This window comes from Andrena cerasifolii, chromosome 3, assembly GCF_050908995.1.
Source record: "Andrena cerasifolii isolate SP2316 chromosome 3, iyAndCera1_principal, whole genome shotgun sequence".
Taxonomy (NCBI): Eukaryota; Metazoa; Arthropoda; class Insecta; order Hymenoptera; family Andrenidae; genus Andrena; species Andrena cerasifolii.
The window spans coordinates 17,811,477-17,829,250 of NC_135120.1; the positions used below are offsets into that span (position 1 = coordinate 17,811,477).

The 17,774-nt window shown below is 36.9% G+C and overlaps 5 protein-coding genes across 8 annotated transcripts; 2 read left to right on the forward strand and 3 right to left on the reverse strand.

The window, feature by feature from the left end:
• Window positions 1-1,173: 1,173 nt before the first annotated feature.
• Window positions 1,174-2,719, reverse strand: LOC143366702 (pyridoxal phosphate phosphatase PHOSPHO2). Of its 3 annotated transcripts, none has more exons than XM_076807974.1 (2): window positions 2,675-2,719; window positions 1,174-1,956 (listed from the first exon to the last, which is right to left on the reverse strand). In XM_076807974.1, exon 2 carries the CDS (start codon window positions 1,954-1,956, stop codon window positions 1,204-1,206), a length of 753 nt encoding a protein of 250 aa, XP_076664089.1. In that variant the 5' UTR covers window positions 2,675-2,719; the 3' UTR covers window positions 1,174-1,203. The 3 variants fall into 3 exon arrangements, with proteins under 3 accessions (XP_076664089.1, XP_076664087.1, XP_076664088.1); XM_076807972.1 differs by lacking the exon at window positions 2,675-2,719 and adding an exon at window positions 2,382-2,573; XM_076807973.1 differs by lacking the exon at window positions 2,675-2,719 and adding an exon at window positions 2,308-2,461.
• A 401-nt stretch (window positions 2,720-3,120) lies between these two features.
• Window positions 3,121-6,439, forward strand: LOC143366701 (uncharacterized). The gene is made up of 9 exons (XM_076807971.1): window positions 3,121-3,295; window positions 3,489-3,627; window positions 3,722-3,844; window positions 3,923-4,043; window positions 5,078-5,183; window positions 5,252-5,386; window positions 5,458-5,804; window positions 5,882-6,104; window positions 6,174-6,439. The coding sequence occupies exons 1-9, from the start codon at window positions 3,239-3,241 to the stop codon at window positions 6,354-6,356; spliced, it is 1,434 nt and encodes a 477-aa protein (XP_076664086.1). The 5' UTR covers window positions 3,121-3,238; the 3' UTR covers window positions 6,357-6,439.
• Window positions 6,361-10,648, reverse strand: Fws (Conserved oligomeric Golgi complex subunit 5 four way stop). Of its 2 annotated transcripts, XM_076807969.1 has the most exons (14): window positions 10,334-10,647; window positions 10,174-10,266; window positions 9,979-10,103; window positions 9,035-9,254; window positions 8,815-8,957; window positions 8,475-8,741; window positions 8,273-8,393; window positions 8,093-8,210; window positions 7,883-8,023; window positions 7,425-7,808; window positions 7,217-7,342; window positions 7,037-7,145; window positions 6,760-6,981; window positions 6,361-6,685 (listed from the first exon to the last, which is right to left on the reverse strand). In XM_076807969.1, the coding sequence occupies exons 1-14, from the start codon at window positions 10,371-10,373 to the stop codon at window positions 6,500-6,502; spliced, it is 2,295 nt and encodes a 764-aa protein (XP_076664084.1). In that variant the 5' UTR covers window positions 10,374-10,647; the 3' UTR covers window positions 6,361-6,499. The 2 variants fall into 2 exon arrangements, with proteins under 2 accessions (XP_076664084.1, XP_076664085.1); XM_076807970.1 differs by lacking the exon at window positions 6,361-6,685 and having other exon boundaries at window positions 6,838-6,977; window positions 10,334-10,648.
• Window positions 10,649-10,864: 216 nt separating this feature from the next.
• Window positions 10,865-12,839, forward strand: Rpl7a (ribosomal protein L7A). Its single transcript, XM_076807903.1, has 6 exons — window positions 10,865-11,025; window positions 11,373-11,487; window positions 11,574-11,723; window positions 11,818-12,038; window positions 12,264-12,386; window positions 12,598-12,839. Exons 1-6 carry the CDS (start codon window positions 11,011-11,013, stop codon window positions 12,778-12,780), a joined length of 807 nt encoding a protein of 268 aa, XP_076664018.1. The 5' UTR covers window positions 10,865-11,010; the 3' UTR covers window positions 12,781-12,839.
• Window positions 12,840-13,249: 410 nt separating this feature from the next.
• Vps53 (vacuolar protein sorting 53) lies at window positions 13,250-17,477 on the reverse strand. The gene is made up of 13 exons (XM_076807902.1): window positions 17,267-17,477; window positions 16,677-17,077; window positions 16,478-16,598; window positions 16,269-16,405; window positions 15,768-16,200; window positions 15,347-15,693; window positions 15,108-15,263; window positions 14,903-15,028; window positions 14,738-14,816; window positions 14,005-14,153; window positions 13,763-13,928; window positions 13,553-13,699; window positions 13,250-13,481 (listed from the first exon to the last, which is right to left on the reverse strand). The coding sequence occupies exons 1-13, from the start codon at window positions 17,351-17,353 to the stop codon at window positions 13,320-13,322; spliced, it is 2,511 nt and encodes an 836-aa protein (XP_076664017.1). The 5' UTR covers window positions 17,354-17,477; the 3' UTR covers window positions 13,250-13,319.
• Window positions 17,478-17,774: the final 297 nt, after the last annotated feature.

The following is a 17,774-nucleotide window of genomic DNA, read 5'->3' on the forward strand; positions in this document are numbered from 1 at the left end:
AAAAAAATTAGTTAAAATAAATTAATAATTTTTTTGTATAATATAAGAGTAGCTTAATAAATACCAAAAAGATTTATTTCATTATATGTTGTATTTACTGAGAAAAAGATCTTTAAAAATAGCTTAATTTTTCGGCCGATCAAAGGCGAATGGCCCCTTAAAGCTAGATATTCCACTTCCAAAACAGAATTAGCGCTTCAAGTTTCGAGTTTCCAAAGTTTCGAAGCCTTACAAACTTTCGGATTCGAGTTTCGAGAATTTAAAAATTAGAGTCGAACCCACCCCTAAACAAAACAGTACAGTTAAACGTGAGTTTGGAATTTTGGAAATCACGTAATATCAGCCTTTAATGGCCGTCGCCCATTACGCCGAAGCGAAGCGCGGCGACCAAAGCGAAATGTTCGACGTCGCTGTTTTGTCATATGAGCGATGCGTGGTCGCCGCGCTTCGCTTCGCGGTGGTTCGGCGAAATGGGCGATAGCCTTTATCCTCTCTTTCTCTTACCAATGAACGTTGGCACGGAACTGTCACGTTCACTGATAAGTAAACAATGACCTTTAAAGAAGGATGGTAGACAATTGTGAAAATCTAGGTAGCTTATAAATATTAGCAAGGCATCATTCTGTAGGTCCGAAGGAATTGTAAAGGCCGCATTATTTACCAGAAATATGATGGGAAAGTTATACCCAGTTATAAGAACTGCTATAGCAATTCGATTTTGCTGAACTTGGCACACCTTTCGCACTGTTGCTACTCGTAAATCGTTACTTGGCAGCTGATCTGCTTATTACTATACTTTGCCACACATTATATCGCGCTAAAGAATAATTTATTACGAAAGCAGGCAATAATTTCGCGGGAAACAGAAGATTCATGCTTACATATATATATCGAAGTACTATATCAGGCAAAAACAATCTATTAAATCACTGTCGCATTTCATTGCTCTGATGAATATCGTTTCGTGACCATTACTGCGCCTGATATTGTTGATTAGTTAAATAAGCTGTGGAGGGGGAAGTTATATATATTTCACGATTGCATAATTGGTCACTAATATTATTAAAATGGATTACATACAAGCTTATAAATAATTCAAGATTCTGGCACACTAATGACAGTTATCTCTTATTGGTAATTATGACGGGCATTAAAATAAAAGAGGAGGGAACATTTCTTTTTTATTTGTACTGTTTATTAGATTTACAAAGAGGAAGAAGAAGAAGAAAGAACGATCTCTTTCTCCAGCTTTTCTAAGATTTCCCTGCCGTCGCTCCACGGAAACACGCGGGCTTTGACATTCGGAATTTCATTATTCTCAGTGCCATTTAATATCTTTACAAGCACGTAACCTTTCCGCGGGAATGCCAAATCACGTTCCGAAAGTCGTAAGATCGGGCAGAGATCGTTTTTACCGTCTCCTACGTATACCACTCGATCGAAATGCACCCCCTCGTCGCACCTCTTATCGATGTAAGAGTCCAAGATTTGTCCTTTACATAAATTCACGGTGCTCAATTTGCACGACTCTTGAACATGATACATATCCACCTTTATCATACCGTTTTCGTCGACACTCGCGGGGTTCGTGAACACCTCGGCGACAACTTCGTCTAACTTTTTATTCTTTAACCATTCGCTGATGAATAATGTATTTGAATCGCTAATAATAATAATCTCGCAGCCGTTAGAGTGTAACTCCCTTAGAAGCTTCTCGATGCCCGGCACAGGCGGTATACGAACAATAGCATTCCTTATTTGCTTTACATCGATGGAGCTGTCGTGCAACAATTGGAATATTTTCCTCATGTACACGATCCAACCGTCCGAACGAAACAAATCCTTCACGCCGTCCGTTAACTTTTCCCTGGGCAACAGCTTCCGAGCGACAACATCGGTATTGTCGTCCGTAATCGTATGATCGAAGTCGAATGCCACGAGTGCAGATCGATGCATCTATTAAAACGTAAATGAGTTACACAGGGCAGGCGATTCTCGTCGAATCTCGTTCTTCGATCCTCCCATTCGATAGGGAACCAAATCCATTCAAATATTCCCGCAAAATTGTTTCCTTCCCCGTTTCTAAATAATTCTTCATCGCCGAACAATGCACGCAGCCATGACATTTGTACTACAATATATTTCGCTGCACTATCTTCGATGCATGCGTAAGGTGAAATTACTTATTTTATCATCAATTAAAAACACGATTGTATAATATTAGCAATACAAATTCGAATGAATGTTGTCTTAATTATAAAACGTTGTATATTAGTACTCTACGCTAAGTATATATGCGCTACTTACTGTTAACTATAAGCTCTTAAATGTACATGAAACTGTAACTTTGTTATTACGAAATATATAAAAGTTTGATTTACAAGTGAATCCTTAGACAGGTGTCCGGCGACTGCAGGTTTTAGGTTAAGCATAGCAGATATCACGATCAATAGTGCATGCATATATACTCCCTGCATGTGTGCATTTATCTGATACGAGTATGCACACTAGTGCAGTAGCTATATAAAATTATCTCTTTTGATACGTGTGCCGTTTTATAAAATTTGATTTCTACAATTACTTTTATACAAGGGTAAAAGAAAACATCCATTTTAATCCATTTCTATGCTGGGAAATAGGTTACCGGAATGTCTCCTGATGGAGGGAAACCAACCTTGGCGTTGATAGATTTGGCGTCAGCAGTGTCAACACTTATCTTGTCGACCTTGGTGTCGATTGGTTTGACGTTATGGCATCATCACGCGCATGCGTGGCGTGTACCCTCTCCTCCCGTTGGCACATAATTATAAAGGTGCGATTTCACGCTCAACGCTCATTGTAAGCGTCAAAACCAGTCACGTGATTGAACCACGTGACTTTCAGCGTCAAACGGAAAAGCCAAACTCGGTTTATTTAGCTTTTCCGTGCTTTTCCGCTTGACGTTCATTCACTCCGACTCGCTCGTTCGTTGGTCGAGCGTCAGTCACGTGATTGGTTTTGACGCTCAAAACGAGCGTTGCCGCTGAAAGTCCCGTGGCCCTATCACATGACTGGTTTAGACGCTCAAAACGAGCGTCGAGCGTCAACATGAAATCGCACCTTAATGTGCTTTATTTTGAAGGCGATGCACGCGCAACACCTGTGACGCATGCGTGGTAAACGCGAGTTGTTTTGAAATTTCGTTCTTTGGAGGAAGAAGTATACTAATTCTACTTGTCATATTATTGAAATAAAGGATATGTATAAACGAGCGGCAAAAATATCTGACAACGAAAACTTTTTTTCATGGGAACAGGTGTGAAAAATATCTGTACATAACCTGTAATTATATACCGGCCTTTTAGTAATAACAATAAATGTATTGTGAAAAATCTTTGAATACATTAATGGAAAGAGTGCAACAGAAACAGATTATTATAATCATATTTATAAACAGAATGTTATAGCGATGCTTATAGATAGAATATGAAAATAATTATTATTCACAGGAAGGCTCGATACCGAATAGCGTAAATAGATTTGACGAATACAGAGATGTAGGCGCTAATGAGGAAGCAACTTTTCAGTTCCACATGGTGAATGCATGCATGACGGGCCATTTGGAAATCATACGCGAATATCTTCGATGTAACTACTCTACGTTAATGAATTATAATATGATCAATTTGTACTTTTAAGACAAGAATACATTCTGATAATAGTTTCGTATAATTACATGCAGCGCATAACGTAAATGATTTTTTACATACCGGATGGACTCCGCTCTTATACGCCGCATCATATGCACAATTAGAAGTCATTGAATATCTTATAGCAAACGAGGCTGACGTTAATAAACATAAAGGTACTATACCCCTTTTACACTTTCTATTATACGAAAGGCATTATTTTGTGGCTCGAAGTAAATAACATTGTACTCTAGATGGATTCACACCACTAATGGCGATATGTAGTTCTACTAAGGGCACAACAGAACAACGCATAAAATGTATAATTTCACTTATAGAGGCAAAAGCAAACGTAAATGCTGGTAATAAGCAAAGGTAAGAATGTTTAACTCGGGTAATTCAGGACTCAGAATTTTTTTTAAGCTTGCGCCTCCGACTATATCGATGTAGAGGGTGTTTATAAATATGTGGGACAGTTTTTCAGGATGGGTTCTACTCATCTAGTTAATAAGACAAGTTGGTATACGAAAATGTCCGATAAGGTTTAGTTTCACAGTTATAAGCATTTTTATATTTTGGGAAACACGGGCCCAAAATGGCTATTAAAGTAGCATTTAACGAAGCCCAGCTGTGATATATTGATTATCATTTCGTCTTTGCTTTGTTAAAAAAGGAAAGGGTATGAATGAAAATATAGTATATTAGGCCAACTGACGAACGCACCAGTCTGCTGATTGCTCTTTAATAGACGTTTCGGGCCGGTATTTTACGAAATATGAAAATGCTTGTAACTGTAAAACTAAGCATTATCGGACATATGCGTATACCAATTTTTCTTGATATCTTAAGGAGTCATTCTGGTAATCACGCCGCAAAATTCGGCAACATTCAGGCTTTTTTTCTCAGTGAATACAATGATTCATTTATTAAGCTACTTGTAATGTATACGGAACAATTTTTTAAATACACTTTTAATTGTGTTTTTTCAATGTTATCTGGAGTTTAAAATCGCGCCTTTGAAAAAAAAGTACATCCCTGGCGGGTGTGATTTCAGCTCACAAACTCATCTGAAATAAAAAAACCAAGCTGATTCTTAATCATTATGAGTACCGCTGTAGTATTAGCCAGAATTAGCCACGTAAGTCAAAATTTAACAAAATTGGGTGCATTCAAACTTCAAGTTTCGAAATTTTCCATTTTCACTTGAAGTTTAAATGCGCGCAATTTTGTTAAATTTTATAATTGGTAGGTAAAACGTCAGGCAGTATAAACTAATAGCTTTTGTTAAATAAATTCCCGAAGATGGCGTTGAAAAACGGGCATTTACACTAAAGTACCCCCTTAATATATTTTTATCATATGTGTAACAGTGTCTAGTATACAATTACCGAATGGATCCTCATTTACAGGCAGACACCTCTAATGTATGCCTGCGCATCGCAGGAATCAGAATTGGTAGCAGAGTTAATAAAATATACAAAGAATGTTAATGCGTGCGACAACAGAAACCAAACAGTAGGTTCTCTTTAATAGCGGCAATGTAATAACGTTCGATGATCACGCGTATTTTCTTGTATTTGTAGGCTTTAATGTATGCGGTGATAGCTAACAAAGTAGATAACGTTCAAATATTGATAGAGAATGCAGCCGATGTTACATTAACCGACCAGAGCAATTTAACTGCCAAAGATATAGCTTCTACAAAAGGATATAACAAGGTAAGTTAAAATGTTATTATAAGTCATGTGTTATTATAATATATGAAGCAATATTTGTGTGATTATTATAGATCCTACCTTTGTTAAACTTCAATGATGAAGAGATAATAAATGTTTGTGAGACATCCAACATAAATGACTGGACGGATATATTTCCATCGTTAGCTATTGTAAACGATCAGGTCGTAGATTTTGATGTGTTCACAATGTTGTATGGAATGGGTTTAGAAACATACGCTCACATCTTTCAAGGGATGACTGTTAAAGACTTTCTAGCATTAACCGAGAACGATTTGGATTCCTTGGGAGTAGAAATTAATGCGCATAGGATACAGTTTATGGAACAACTCCATAAATTCCATAGGAAAAAGTGGAGCATACAAAGCATCGGTGTTATTAATAAATCCTTACCTTATACGTACGTTTATTTCACAGCGTCACAGTATTGTGATATCGATGACAGAAACTTTGACTGTGTCACTTTTTTTTCTTCAGATTATTTAATGGGATAGTCTCTCTAGGTACGGTAGCCAAGCAGCTGGCAGTTATAGGTTCCAGTTTTCAGTATATTAAAAACAGTTTATCGAAAGCGAATACTGAGAATACATATTTAAATAACGAACAAGTATCTGATTACGAGCAAGAACTTAAAAAAATACGGCATACTCTCAATGTTCTTAAAAACGAACTTTCACAAGTAAAAACACTTTCTAAAAAGGTAGGTAATTCAATATTACATATTGTAAATTGTACATCGTATGTTGAATTTCTTCCTGTTTGAACGTAGATCGAGAAGAAAGATCATATTGGAATACCACAGATATATATAGGTCCAAGAAAACGTAGCTTATACTGGCCCATACTGTTAAGTGTTACAGCATTTATGGGAGTATACTTGTCTAGGACAGTATACGCTCATAAAATATATGACCTGGTACTCAGGAAATGTGTTCAGAAGATGATTAATTAATAAAAATAGTTTTCTCAAATTTATTTTGTCTGGCCGTATCAATAATTTATCTATACAGAATCCAATAACATTATTTCCTATAAACGTGGAAAATGTTTAACAAAATACATATCATATCGTATGTTATGCAAACATTGCATATTTTAATGTTCGTTCAAGTTAGCCAATTTCTTCATTAATGGAAACAATGGATGGAACGATGGGAGATTTTGTTGCCTGATAGTTAACTGATAACGCTCCAATGGTCCGCTGCAGAAGGCTAATCTGTCTCTTTCGTTCGAATTCTTATCCATCCACTGAGATAAACGTCCTACGGACCAGCTTGCGCTCTGAATTAATTAAAATAGTACTCTGTTTTTATAATCGCACAAGCAACTAATCGTGTACATTTATATTCCCGTACCTGATGCGGTGATACCAATTCCGGGGGTGCCGTAGAAAATAAATGTAAAAGAATAAGAGATGGAGGTATACCACTCTCTCCTTCCCCTTCTAAAACTTTTTCGACAATTTCCTCTGGGCTGAGTGGAATCAACGCTTTCAATGTCCGTAACGTTCTATACTGTTGTTGTTCCGATGATCCCAGCAGCCCTCCTCTACATAATGGAGCAACGGCTACTTCTATCTAAATAGAAGTATTTGTAAGCCTCAAGCTTCTTTCTAAACAACACACAACGTACCTGGCTGAAATCAACGATAAGCTTCGCTCTTCCAAAATCGGTTAATGGCCTCAATAGGCAAGCGTGTCTTACAAAAAGCTCGATGCACCGTGAAGCAACAGTCTTGCAGCTGAAATAATAATCAGCTTCAGCGTTACGTTCCAGACGTAATATAAAACGTTATAATTACGAGTTCATTACGATTCGGCAACGACAGCTTGGTTTTTGTATGGTACAAGAAATGTATTCACAGAGCGTAAAATGAAGCCTTGTAATTCGCGCATGTAAAGCGAACAGTTAATCTCTTTCCCGAGAGTGCTACTCGTGCTACATGAAAATCGGAAATATATTAATATTCATCTTCCATACACGTTTAAATTAAAAATTAGAATAAGTTACGTTCACTCACTCGCGGAATTCTGGATCATCGTGCATAGTTAGGATAATACTTTCGATGGCATCACTGATGGAATCCAACAATGGCGATAATATATTTTTTGTCAATGTGTCCGTTTCCTTGAGAGCCACGGTGATCACTGTACTCCCTTCAACTGGCAAACCGGCAGACAAGTTTGCTATCACGCGACTTATTTGACTAGAAAGGTAATAAAGCAGGTTCGCAAGTGTCACGTTTGTCTGCTGTACAGTGGTAGGAGAATCAATTACTTGACTAGCTTCTCCTCCCACAAATAACCCTTGTTCACACTTCAAGCAAAATAGTCTTATAGCTTTGCCTACGTTACGAGCAACTACTGTTGAAAGACCATCATCTACCAGCGATACACTTAATTCACTGCAGAAAGAAATGACAAATAATACACTTCCAGTCTATACAAATGATATAACACATGTTTCTCAATACTTTACTTTGTCACTGTACGGATGAGGCCGTCTATTTCGTCTTGCGTGGGCAATCCTTCTCCAGAAAACATAGTATGTACTGGATCCAACAGACGCGACACTGAACGTGATAAGTATGCGTTTTCAAACGGCAATAACACATTATGTCTAAGCAAAAATACTGTGTTATTTTGTATCATGCTCAGTTAATGCCGTGCTATTTTGTGTCATGCTTACTTAATGTTGTAAATTCCAACGCTCTGCGATCTTTCTTTTAATCGTTTACTCAGATCCAGAAATATTCTTAAGAACTTGGGATATTCGCCTTCCAATGCTTGTTTTACAAACGAAGATCCTGAACATATGGAAGAACCATTGGTAATTTCTTGAAAGAAGAAAATAAAGATTAATGTTCACCTTGCGCACGCTCGACCAATACTTTGGAAAGTAGACAGTTCACTTTATCCCAAAACTTCTGCGACAGTTCATCCAATCCTTTTGTGTGATGTTCTAATAATATTCTTTGTAATAATTCAATCTGACAGAATATAATGGATATTTAAATATGCAAGTTCTGCGAATGATTAGAATTTAAGATTTTAGGCGAATAGTCAATTACTTGCAAACATTGCGTGTAAAGTGTATCTTGGAAAAGCCTTTCAAGATTCTCCCAAATTCGTGTCCGTAAGTTTCCAGAGGATCCTGGAGAAGGGATAGCTGCCCGGCCAGGTGCTCCTCTCCTTCCGAAATCTTGGTTCTGCGCTAATGACACGTCTAAAGATTCCGTGGCAATTTTCTCAATTTCGGATAAAGCAGAATCCATAACATTATCCACGGCTCCGTTTAAAATTCCTAAGTTCTGAAATACTTGCACCGCCGTACTAACCTGTTCGCCGTATTTTTATGATTAATGCTTATGGAACCAGCAGTATTTTAAAACTTAATATGTTCGTATATACTTTTGTTCTATCCAATGTTTGTAAACCTTGCGATAAAGTATGACTCGCTATTCTTTGTACCGTTGTCCTATGAGCTTTCACAGCTTGCTGATCGTCCGCGATAACATCTAAACCATTTAAATCTGTATCCATCATTAACTGTTCTATAAATCAGAAATGTTTACATTATACCCTGCGGTATCTTAAAATATAAAATAAGTTAAATCGCAAGTTAATATACCAAGTTCGTGGAGGCTATTAGCAGCTTTTATGATATCCGGAGCTTGTACATTATTTGTCATCTGAGAATACAAACGCTTCGACAGATGTTGCATTCTGGCTACTCTCCGCAGTAGATCAGAAGTTTCGTGAAGTCTTGCTAAAACGATAGTTTGTGTCTCGATCCTGTTAAACGGGTCAACAATTTTCTCACGCAAACGTTCTACAGCTGATAGAAGACTCTGAAAGAAAGAACCTTTTTATAATTGTAAAGATCGATGTATATTATGCATAAAGTTATATATTATATAATTATATATAATATAATATAATAATAATTGAAAAGGAACTTGGTTTTACAATTTTTCCATTCGTTCATCTACTCTAACATTCCTTCTATCTTATAAGCCATCCCTTTCTGATTTGTCCTATTCATTACCCTATTCGCTTAACCTCTTCTATACCTACAGCGGTTATATCCCAACCTCAAATCTGTCCTACAAGCCTTTTCACTCTTATCCTTCTTTGCGCCCTATTTTCTTCTTCTCTCCCCCCTTTCTATCTACCTGCTACTCCCCTGATAGTCAGATATGGGCAGCAGAATCTGACATCAGAACCGTAGTCATTTGTGTCTGCAGATGGCTGCGTTATGAGGTGCAGAGCCTGATGTCAGATCGGCAACAGATCCACAGCAGATTCTGCCATCTGCTACGGTTCTGACATCAGACTCTGCACTCTCATGCCAAAGCCAGACCCTGCTACCAATCTGATGTCAGATTGGAGACAGATGGTTATCAGGGTTCTTACTTCTACCTAATTTTTATATAATACTCTCCTGAAACCAAAATTTTTCACAAATTATTCACCCACCACACTTTGTCCGACACTCACTCTCACACCGCATACAACCAAGTCGTAAAGATCTATATAATTTCCATTGCCAATGTGTGTAAACTTTGTTTGCACCTGAACGTGAGATTGCATTATCGAAAGTACACCTTCCAATTTCTCCACCCATGTTGCTTGCGATAGTAAGTCTTCGTGATTAGCTAAGACCTGCTTCTGTAGTTCAGCATTCAACACTTCGATGGCTACACGATGGAAAATATACGATGAAGCATAGTAACATAACATGTTCGATATATTATTCTTGTTATATACCTTGCCCCAATTTATTTATCTGGTGCGCCACTGATAGCACTTGATTAATATCAGCTTTTTTACACTCGCCGCCAAAAAATTGTTTAAAGAACTCTGAAAAATTTGTACTTGAGAAGGTGCAACTGATATATTATTTACAAAATATTTGAAAATATACTACCGTCATTTTCTATTCCCTTCCAGCTTATAATTTCATCCATTATGAGGTTACTGTAGTTATTTGAAAGGTGTAAAGGGAAACTTAACGAGAAGTGTTGACACGTAGCAAAGTTTTATACACAGTTTGGCGATTAGTTGACGTATAACAGATTTGATTAAAGTTTATCGTTATTACTATTATTTGTTATACATTACGCAGAAGTAGATATATGAATTAAACCACCACTTATGTGTATTAACTCTTTGATCAACACCAATTAACATGATTAACACCATGGAATGGAATCAAAATATAAAATACCATCCAAACCACTGATCTCTACATACTACAATATATACAGATCAGTGATCTGAACTAATCAACGCCTCGGGAAACGATGGGAAACGAAACCACGCCAGCGCCAAACTAAGCCAACTAACCAAGTCAAGTGAGGTCGCAGCCAATCAGCGTCGACAACCGATGGCTTCAAGAAGAAGAAATACTCGTTGCGTTTCTTCTCTAGAGATTATTACACCAAGACGTTAGTTGTCAAGTGGCGCTGTTGTTGCTTGTGGTGGCGCTGCTCGATGAATCTTTCTTTACGTTTTCGGCAACCGTACTTCGCGTCGTGTCGGGCGAAGTATTAATTTTTATATCCGTTGTGATATAAAAGATCCGTTGAATTTCCAATTAAAACAATGGTCCAAAAGAAGGTAAAGCTACTGAACTGCCGAATACAAATAATATTTCTATAAAGACAACTTATTCCTATGAATTGTAACGGTTAGAATTCGGCATGTTTTGGATGCATCTTAGAATATTAAAATGCTCCCTCGTGTAGCATACATATTTATTCGTTCATCAACATTTTAAGCAATTACGAATGAACTTATTGATTTGAATATTAAAACATGAGTCCTCCGTAGCTATTAAACCAAGAATATTTTATTCCCTGTAATAAACCACACATCCTCAACTTCCATTATGTTTTCACATTAAGGCATGAATTTCTGCCTTTATAGAAAACGTATTAAATGCAAAAATTTTCTTATGAATACAGCCGAAGAAGAAGGTAGGGAAGAAGGTGGCAGCTGCGCCACTGGCAGTCAAAAAGGTTGAACCGAAGAAACGGACCAACCCTCTGTTTGAGAAGCGTGTTCGTAACTTCGGAATCGGTAAGTAGAGCAATCTTTCAAGTGCTCGATTAAATTATTATATGGTATTTAGATGCTAAATTATTAAAAGAAACTTTGCTATTCAGGTCAGGATATTCAACCTGCCCGTGACCTGAGTCGTTTCGTAAAATGGCCCAAATACATCCGCATCCAGCGTCAAAGGGCTGTACTTCAAAAGAGACTGAAAGTACCACCACCGATCAATCAGTTCACACAAGCATTGGACAAACAAACAGGTATATTACATATCCATCGTTTGAATCGAATAAGAGTCGTAGAGATTTGCCTGGTCCAATTATAGCTGCAATCAATTCTTTCAATTTATTACAGCAACGCAATTGTTTAAAATGTTGGAGAAATACAGGCCTGAGTCTGCGGCAATGAAGAAAATGAGGTTGAAGGCAAAGGCTGAACAAAAACTCGCGAAACAGAAGGCTCCAGTTACAGCGGCACCCAATGTATTGCGCTGTGGGACAAACAGAGTGACTGTACTCGTCGAACAGAAGAAGCCCAAACTTGTGGTGATTGCGCACGATGTGGATCCGATAGAGGTATATTCTATCTTTTATGTATACTCTAGTTTATCAGAATATTAAGTCGCGATACTTAGTTTATTTACAACAATGATGTATTTGAATTTCTTCGTCTGATTATAAATTTGATACAATCAATTTTATACAAAGGATGTAACATGTTCCTGAGTGAAACATAGGAATAATTTCATGGCATTAGTCTGTTCAAATTTATTATAATTTATTAGCTATGCTTATTTGCAGATTGTTCTGTTCCTGCCAGCACTTTGTCGTAAAATGGGTATACCTTACTGTATTGTAAAAGGTAAAGCACGTTTGGGACGCCTCGTCAGGCGTAAGACTTGCAGCGCAGTTGCCCTCACTCAGGTGAGAATATTAATAAATTGTGCATTTTTAGCTAAAACCATTTTCTATTCGTTTCTCTAAGTCAAAATTAATTAATGATGAACTTTATGAGCCAATCCAATGATAATATTCATGATATAATCATAAAACATATAACTGAAATATTTTAACTCGTACTTCTATTTTCTTAAGGTATTAGCTATCTTCTATAACGTGTAACTGTTACTTTTAGGTGGATTCCGGCGATCGAGCTAACTTCTCAAAGCTTGTTGAAGCTATTAAGACGAACTTCAATGATAGATACGATGAAATCCGCCGTCATTGGGGTGGCGGTCTCCTGGGCAGTAAATCTGCTGCCAGGATAGCTAAGTTAGAGAAAGCTAAAGCAAAAGAACTTGCGCAGAAACAGGGTTAACGTCATCCTGTTAATTGGGTACCGTTTACAATGTACAACAATAAAGTATAAAAATCGAACATTCGGCGTTCTAAATACATGAAGCACACCACCTCATTGATTACACAGGAATCTGCATACGCTTTACGGAAGGTAATAACAATGGGCAAGTTTAGCCATGGAATAGTATATTGCGTGACAAGGGAGAGAAGAAAGCGATTCCGACGAGCGGGAAGTTTGCTGCCCGAGCGCAGCGAGGGCAGTATTTCATGCGAGGCAAAATCGCGTCCTCTCCCTTGTCACGCACAATACTTTTTTCAACACCTGCATGAAAGATGTGTTTTTGATAGCCTGCTGAGCGATTCGCAAAAAATATAAATGATCGATAACGATTAGTCAGCGTAAGCAGGCGTAAAGACACTCATTTTCATGCAGGTGTTGAAAAAAGATTTTAACTGTACCGAGGTAATGAAAGTACATAATTCTAATATTTAAGTTTTGTATAGATATATTTCAATTGAGTATGTACATTACAATATAAGTTTTACTACGAAATACGTTCATATTCTTTTCTTGATTAATTTCTCCAATCGTTTTATTCGTCCAGCTTCGTGTTCTGGACTATCTTGAATGATATGGCTACGATTATCGTGCGAGGCATTCATGTTTTCAGGTTGTTTGAATTGTTCTAACAGTAAAACTTGTTCCGTCTTTTTCAAACCCTATAAATTATTTAGTCGTGATAGATCTGATGAAAGTTCTAAACGTTTGTAATGAAAAGTATAGACTTTACCTTCATATCTAGAATCTTTTGAAATTCTGGTGCCTGTAAATCTGGCAAACGCATTCTACATTGCTTCACAAAATCTTTTGGAGATTCAATTGGCGACATCACAATTTTGAGTATCATTTCAGCGCTTGCCATACCTTTCACTACCACCTATTCATGGTAGAAAAGTCGAGTTAACACGCGTATAATTATATGCACGATAAAACAAGTTACCTTGGTGTAAGTTGCTGGTGCTTTCCTCTGAACTTGATACCCCGTTGATGGAAGATCTAGGAGAGCAGTTTTCAACATGTGTACGTCTAACAATAATTGTTCAGCACCCACGGTATTTAAAGGTTTGCATTTGTACAATTGCTGTACCAATTTCACTATGAAAGAGCTATAAAGAAACAAATATTTTATTAACATGTCTTTCTATGATTATGCAAGACAAATATACATGAAATGTATACTACCTTGCAAATTTCACACATAGTTGAGTAAAGTACTTCCTACATGAGGACAATCTGTCTCTAATAGTAGGTATCGTTTGTCGGAGGTGCACCACAATAGTGTTGACATAATTACTTTGATCGCCAACAACTTCTATGGCACTCCACTGAACCTAGAATAATCATTCGTATATTGTTATAACTAACAAGGGAACATCCCGAACCCGGAAATTCAAAAAATTCTGAAACTTCGTGAATATGTAAGGAATTTCCCCCTGATTACAACGCAATTTTTGTTTGCTGCCCAAATTCACTCTAAGGGGGTGTAATTGACCCCTGAATATCCGGTTATTTCCCGATTTTCTGTTATAACTCGTGAACTGTATAATAATTTGTTTACCAAATGCTAGATCTAATTGAAAGAAGTAACTTTTGTCTCGAAACTGTTTTTCTATCTCTCACATTTCGCGAGTTATAACACAAAATCGGAAAATAGCCAAATTTTCAGGGATTAATTTCACCCCCTTTGAGTGAATTTGGGCAGCAAACAAAAATTGCGTTGCAATCAAGAGGAAATCCCCTACATATTCAGTTTAAGAATTTTTTGAATTTTCGAGTTCGGGATCTTCCCTTGTAAATACTTTACTTTATACAGGGTGTTCTAAAATTGTGGAATAACAAGTTTCGGTTTATAGCATAATTTTAGAACGCTCTATATAACGAAAGAGGCAGAATAAATATTAAATATGCTAAATACTTTTGTCATCGCAGTTAATGCAGATTCACACGCTGATTCGAGATCTTGAACAAGCAGTTGAATACAATTCGATATAACACTGAAAAGAGATTCAATTATTATCAACAAATCTTATTGTTTACGAGAAATTTATTGATAGTTTGCTATAGAGTACAGAATACATACTTGTGAAAAATGTCTTGTTCTTGGGACAAGTTAATTTTGTCGGCATAGCATTTATCCGTCTTCTCTCGAAGTTTTTCTTCTAACTGCTGCGTTGTTTCCAAGCAATATTCGGCTGTTGTTAATATGCTGAAAATATGTTTTTGGATAATTCATTCCTTTGAAACGGCACATTAAGAAAAACTGCTGTTAATTAGCAAACCTTTACCAGCATATACGGGATTGTTCTTCCTTACTAAATCTAGTGCTTTCGCCTTCTTTCAGAAAACTTTGAAAATTCTGTATAAAACCTGAAGTAGAGAGGTCGCGGAAATCACGCGTGATGCTACTCATACTCGTAGCAATTCCTACGCTACCTCCAATTCTGTAATAGATTTAAAATTACTAGGAATCAAAATAGTAATTTAAAAAGCCACTTGTAAGAACAACTTCAGATATTTTACATACTTAGGTAAATTATTTTGTAATATTTTGAGAGCATACTCTCGTAAATATTTCTGAAACGTTTCTGCTAGGCAGAGCATAATCGAGCCCGTACTAAGTTGCGTGCATTGCAACATGCACTTTTTATAAAATACAAACAAATCTGCACAAGACGATAAAACGCTACTAGGGCCCTCGATGCCATCGAAGTCTTTAGCACCAGGTGGTTGCGTTTTGGAATCTAATACGAATTTGTCCATTAGATCTGCCAAATTGCGATCTAAACTTTCTATATAAATATTTAAGTATGGTTCAAAACATCTTCCTATGAGATTGGAAAATGGCGATGGTTTTGGTTTCTCGTGCTGTACCTGGTACATACCGTAATATTTCAACATATTGGTTATCAAATTTTCATGCGACACGCGAAGAAACAATCTGTTACCTGTTCATTTTCTTCAAATGGATTGCCTGGGGCTTTATCAGTGGTGTCCGCGGTGGCAACATTTTTCTTATGCGCTGTCTCTAAATTTTCTAAAGTAACACCACTGAATCTTTTAGTCAGCAACGATTCGAAATTACTAGTTCTTTGAATTGCATACAGCAACAGTTTCACATCTATTTCGGAGCGTCTTTTATGCATTAATTTCGTAAGGTCTTCTCTCGTAACGTTACAAAATTGTACAGCAATTCGTTCTGAGATCTCCCAATCTTGTGGGAAGATCGTTCCGAATTTCGATTCAAAATCAAGCAAGTGCTTCTTTATCCACGCATAACGTCGGTCTATTTTATCCAACCATGCGAAATCTTGATTTTCATCAAACAAATGTGCATATTCTTGCAATTGGATACCTACAAACCAGGCGAGCAGATCTTTCCTTGCAAAGAAGATCAGCCGTTATTCAATTTCATATCAATGAAAATGGTAGAGAATATATATACTTACTTCACTTTAGGATCTAACACAGACAGTACTAAACAGCCTTCTGTAAGTTGATTGAAATACTTTGGATTCTGGCCAGAAAACGCTTGCTTAAAGTCTGCTGTAATTTGCTGGGCCAATTCGACATGTATCTGACGCACCTTTAAGTGAAAATATTAAAGAAAAGAACATCATCCATTGATCATCTTACGAGCAACTAAAACATTACATACTTCGTCGGACAACTGTTTCACTTGAGGTATATCCATGTAACTGTTAAAGTGCTGCATTACTTCCATTACTGCTTGCAATGGTAAAATAATTTCGCCGTATTGTTTTTTCTGCGTCAGCACCCTACAGAAAAAATTGGAATGTTTCATTTCTTCGATTACGGTACATATACTTTCAATATTATAAATCGAGACACGCTACTTTAAAGTATCTACGCCTTCCACAAGCATATGCAAGTGGTTCAACGCTGTTATCGAGGCGGTGAGATTCCTTTTAGCGAAATCCAATTGTTTAATATCCCCTGTTATTTCTTTAACTACTTCTTCGGACTGCTCCGCCTTGTCCTTTATGTCTTTGATGTGCACAAACAATTGTTTTATTACTTTCTGCGCATCCTCTAACGCCGCTCTTCCATCCTGCCCCACGTTCGTTTGACCACGCACCACAGACCGAATCTCTTTGTCTATAGTGCGTATTTTTAATTCCATTTTGTTTACTACATCGTCTATGTTCGACAAAGATTGCTCTGTCGGGAACAGTGAATTTATGTAGTCCACTACGTTAAAGTTTGGCTGATCCAGTGGATCTGTGCTGGGTAAAACCTATGAATTAAAAGATTTACGTGAATACTTGATTTACGTTTGTAAATTGCTATGTATGGAATTTTATTTTATCATTGAAGTACGTTTAAGCGCTAACGAAAAATACATTGCAGCTGATAAGAGACGTTCAACTGTTTTGCGAAGTAGGGATGACAGCTGTAAATGTTTGAGTATCAATAGGATCCTAACCTGTTCGATTACATGTTGCACATTTGGCGGAAGTGTACAAATAGTTGAATTTAAATCTTCTAAATCATCCTCGTCGTGTCCGTCCATGACTCTTTTTTGCTTTAATTTCGTCAACCATATAATTCATACATACATCGTTCTAAACATATTCGCGTTGACATACGATGTAAAAAATGTGCGCAAGTATATTTATGTATGTACACCGATGTACACTAATACTGTATCACACACAGGTGTAGAAAAGAACGGCTTTTTACACACTTGTCGCTGATGTAGAACACTTGCAAATTTATGGCCATTATTAATGCATGCGTATCGATAAGGAACTCTAATTTCGTACAAATGAATGTTACGACATTATGTTGGGAATATTATCTATTTTATTACAAATGCATTCTTTGCTTCCGTTTTTGAATGTAAATATTCAACAATCTCTATCATATAGTATATACTTTAATTTGATCCATAACTTTGCGATTGAGATGTAACGAATCTCCAATTATACGAA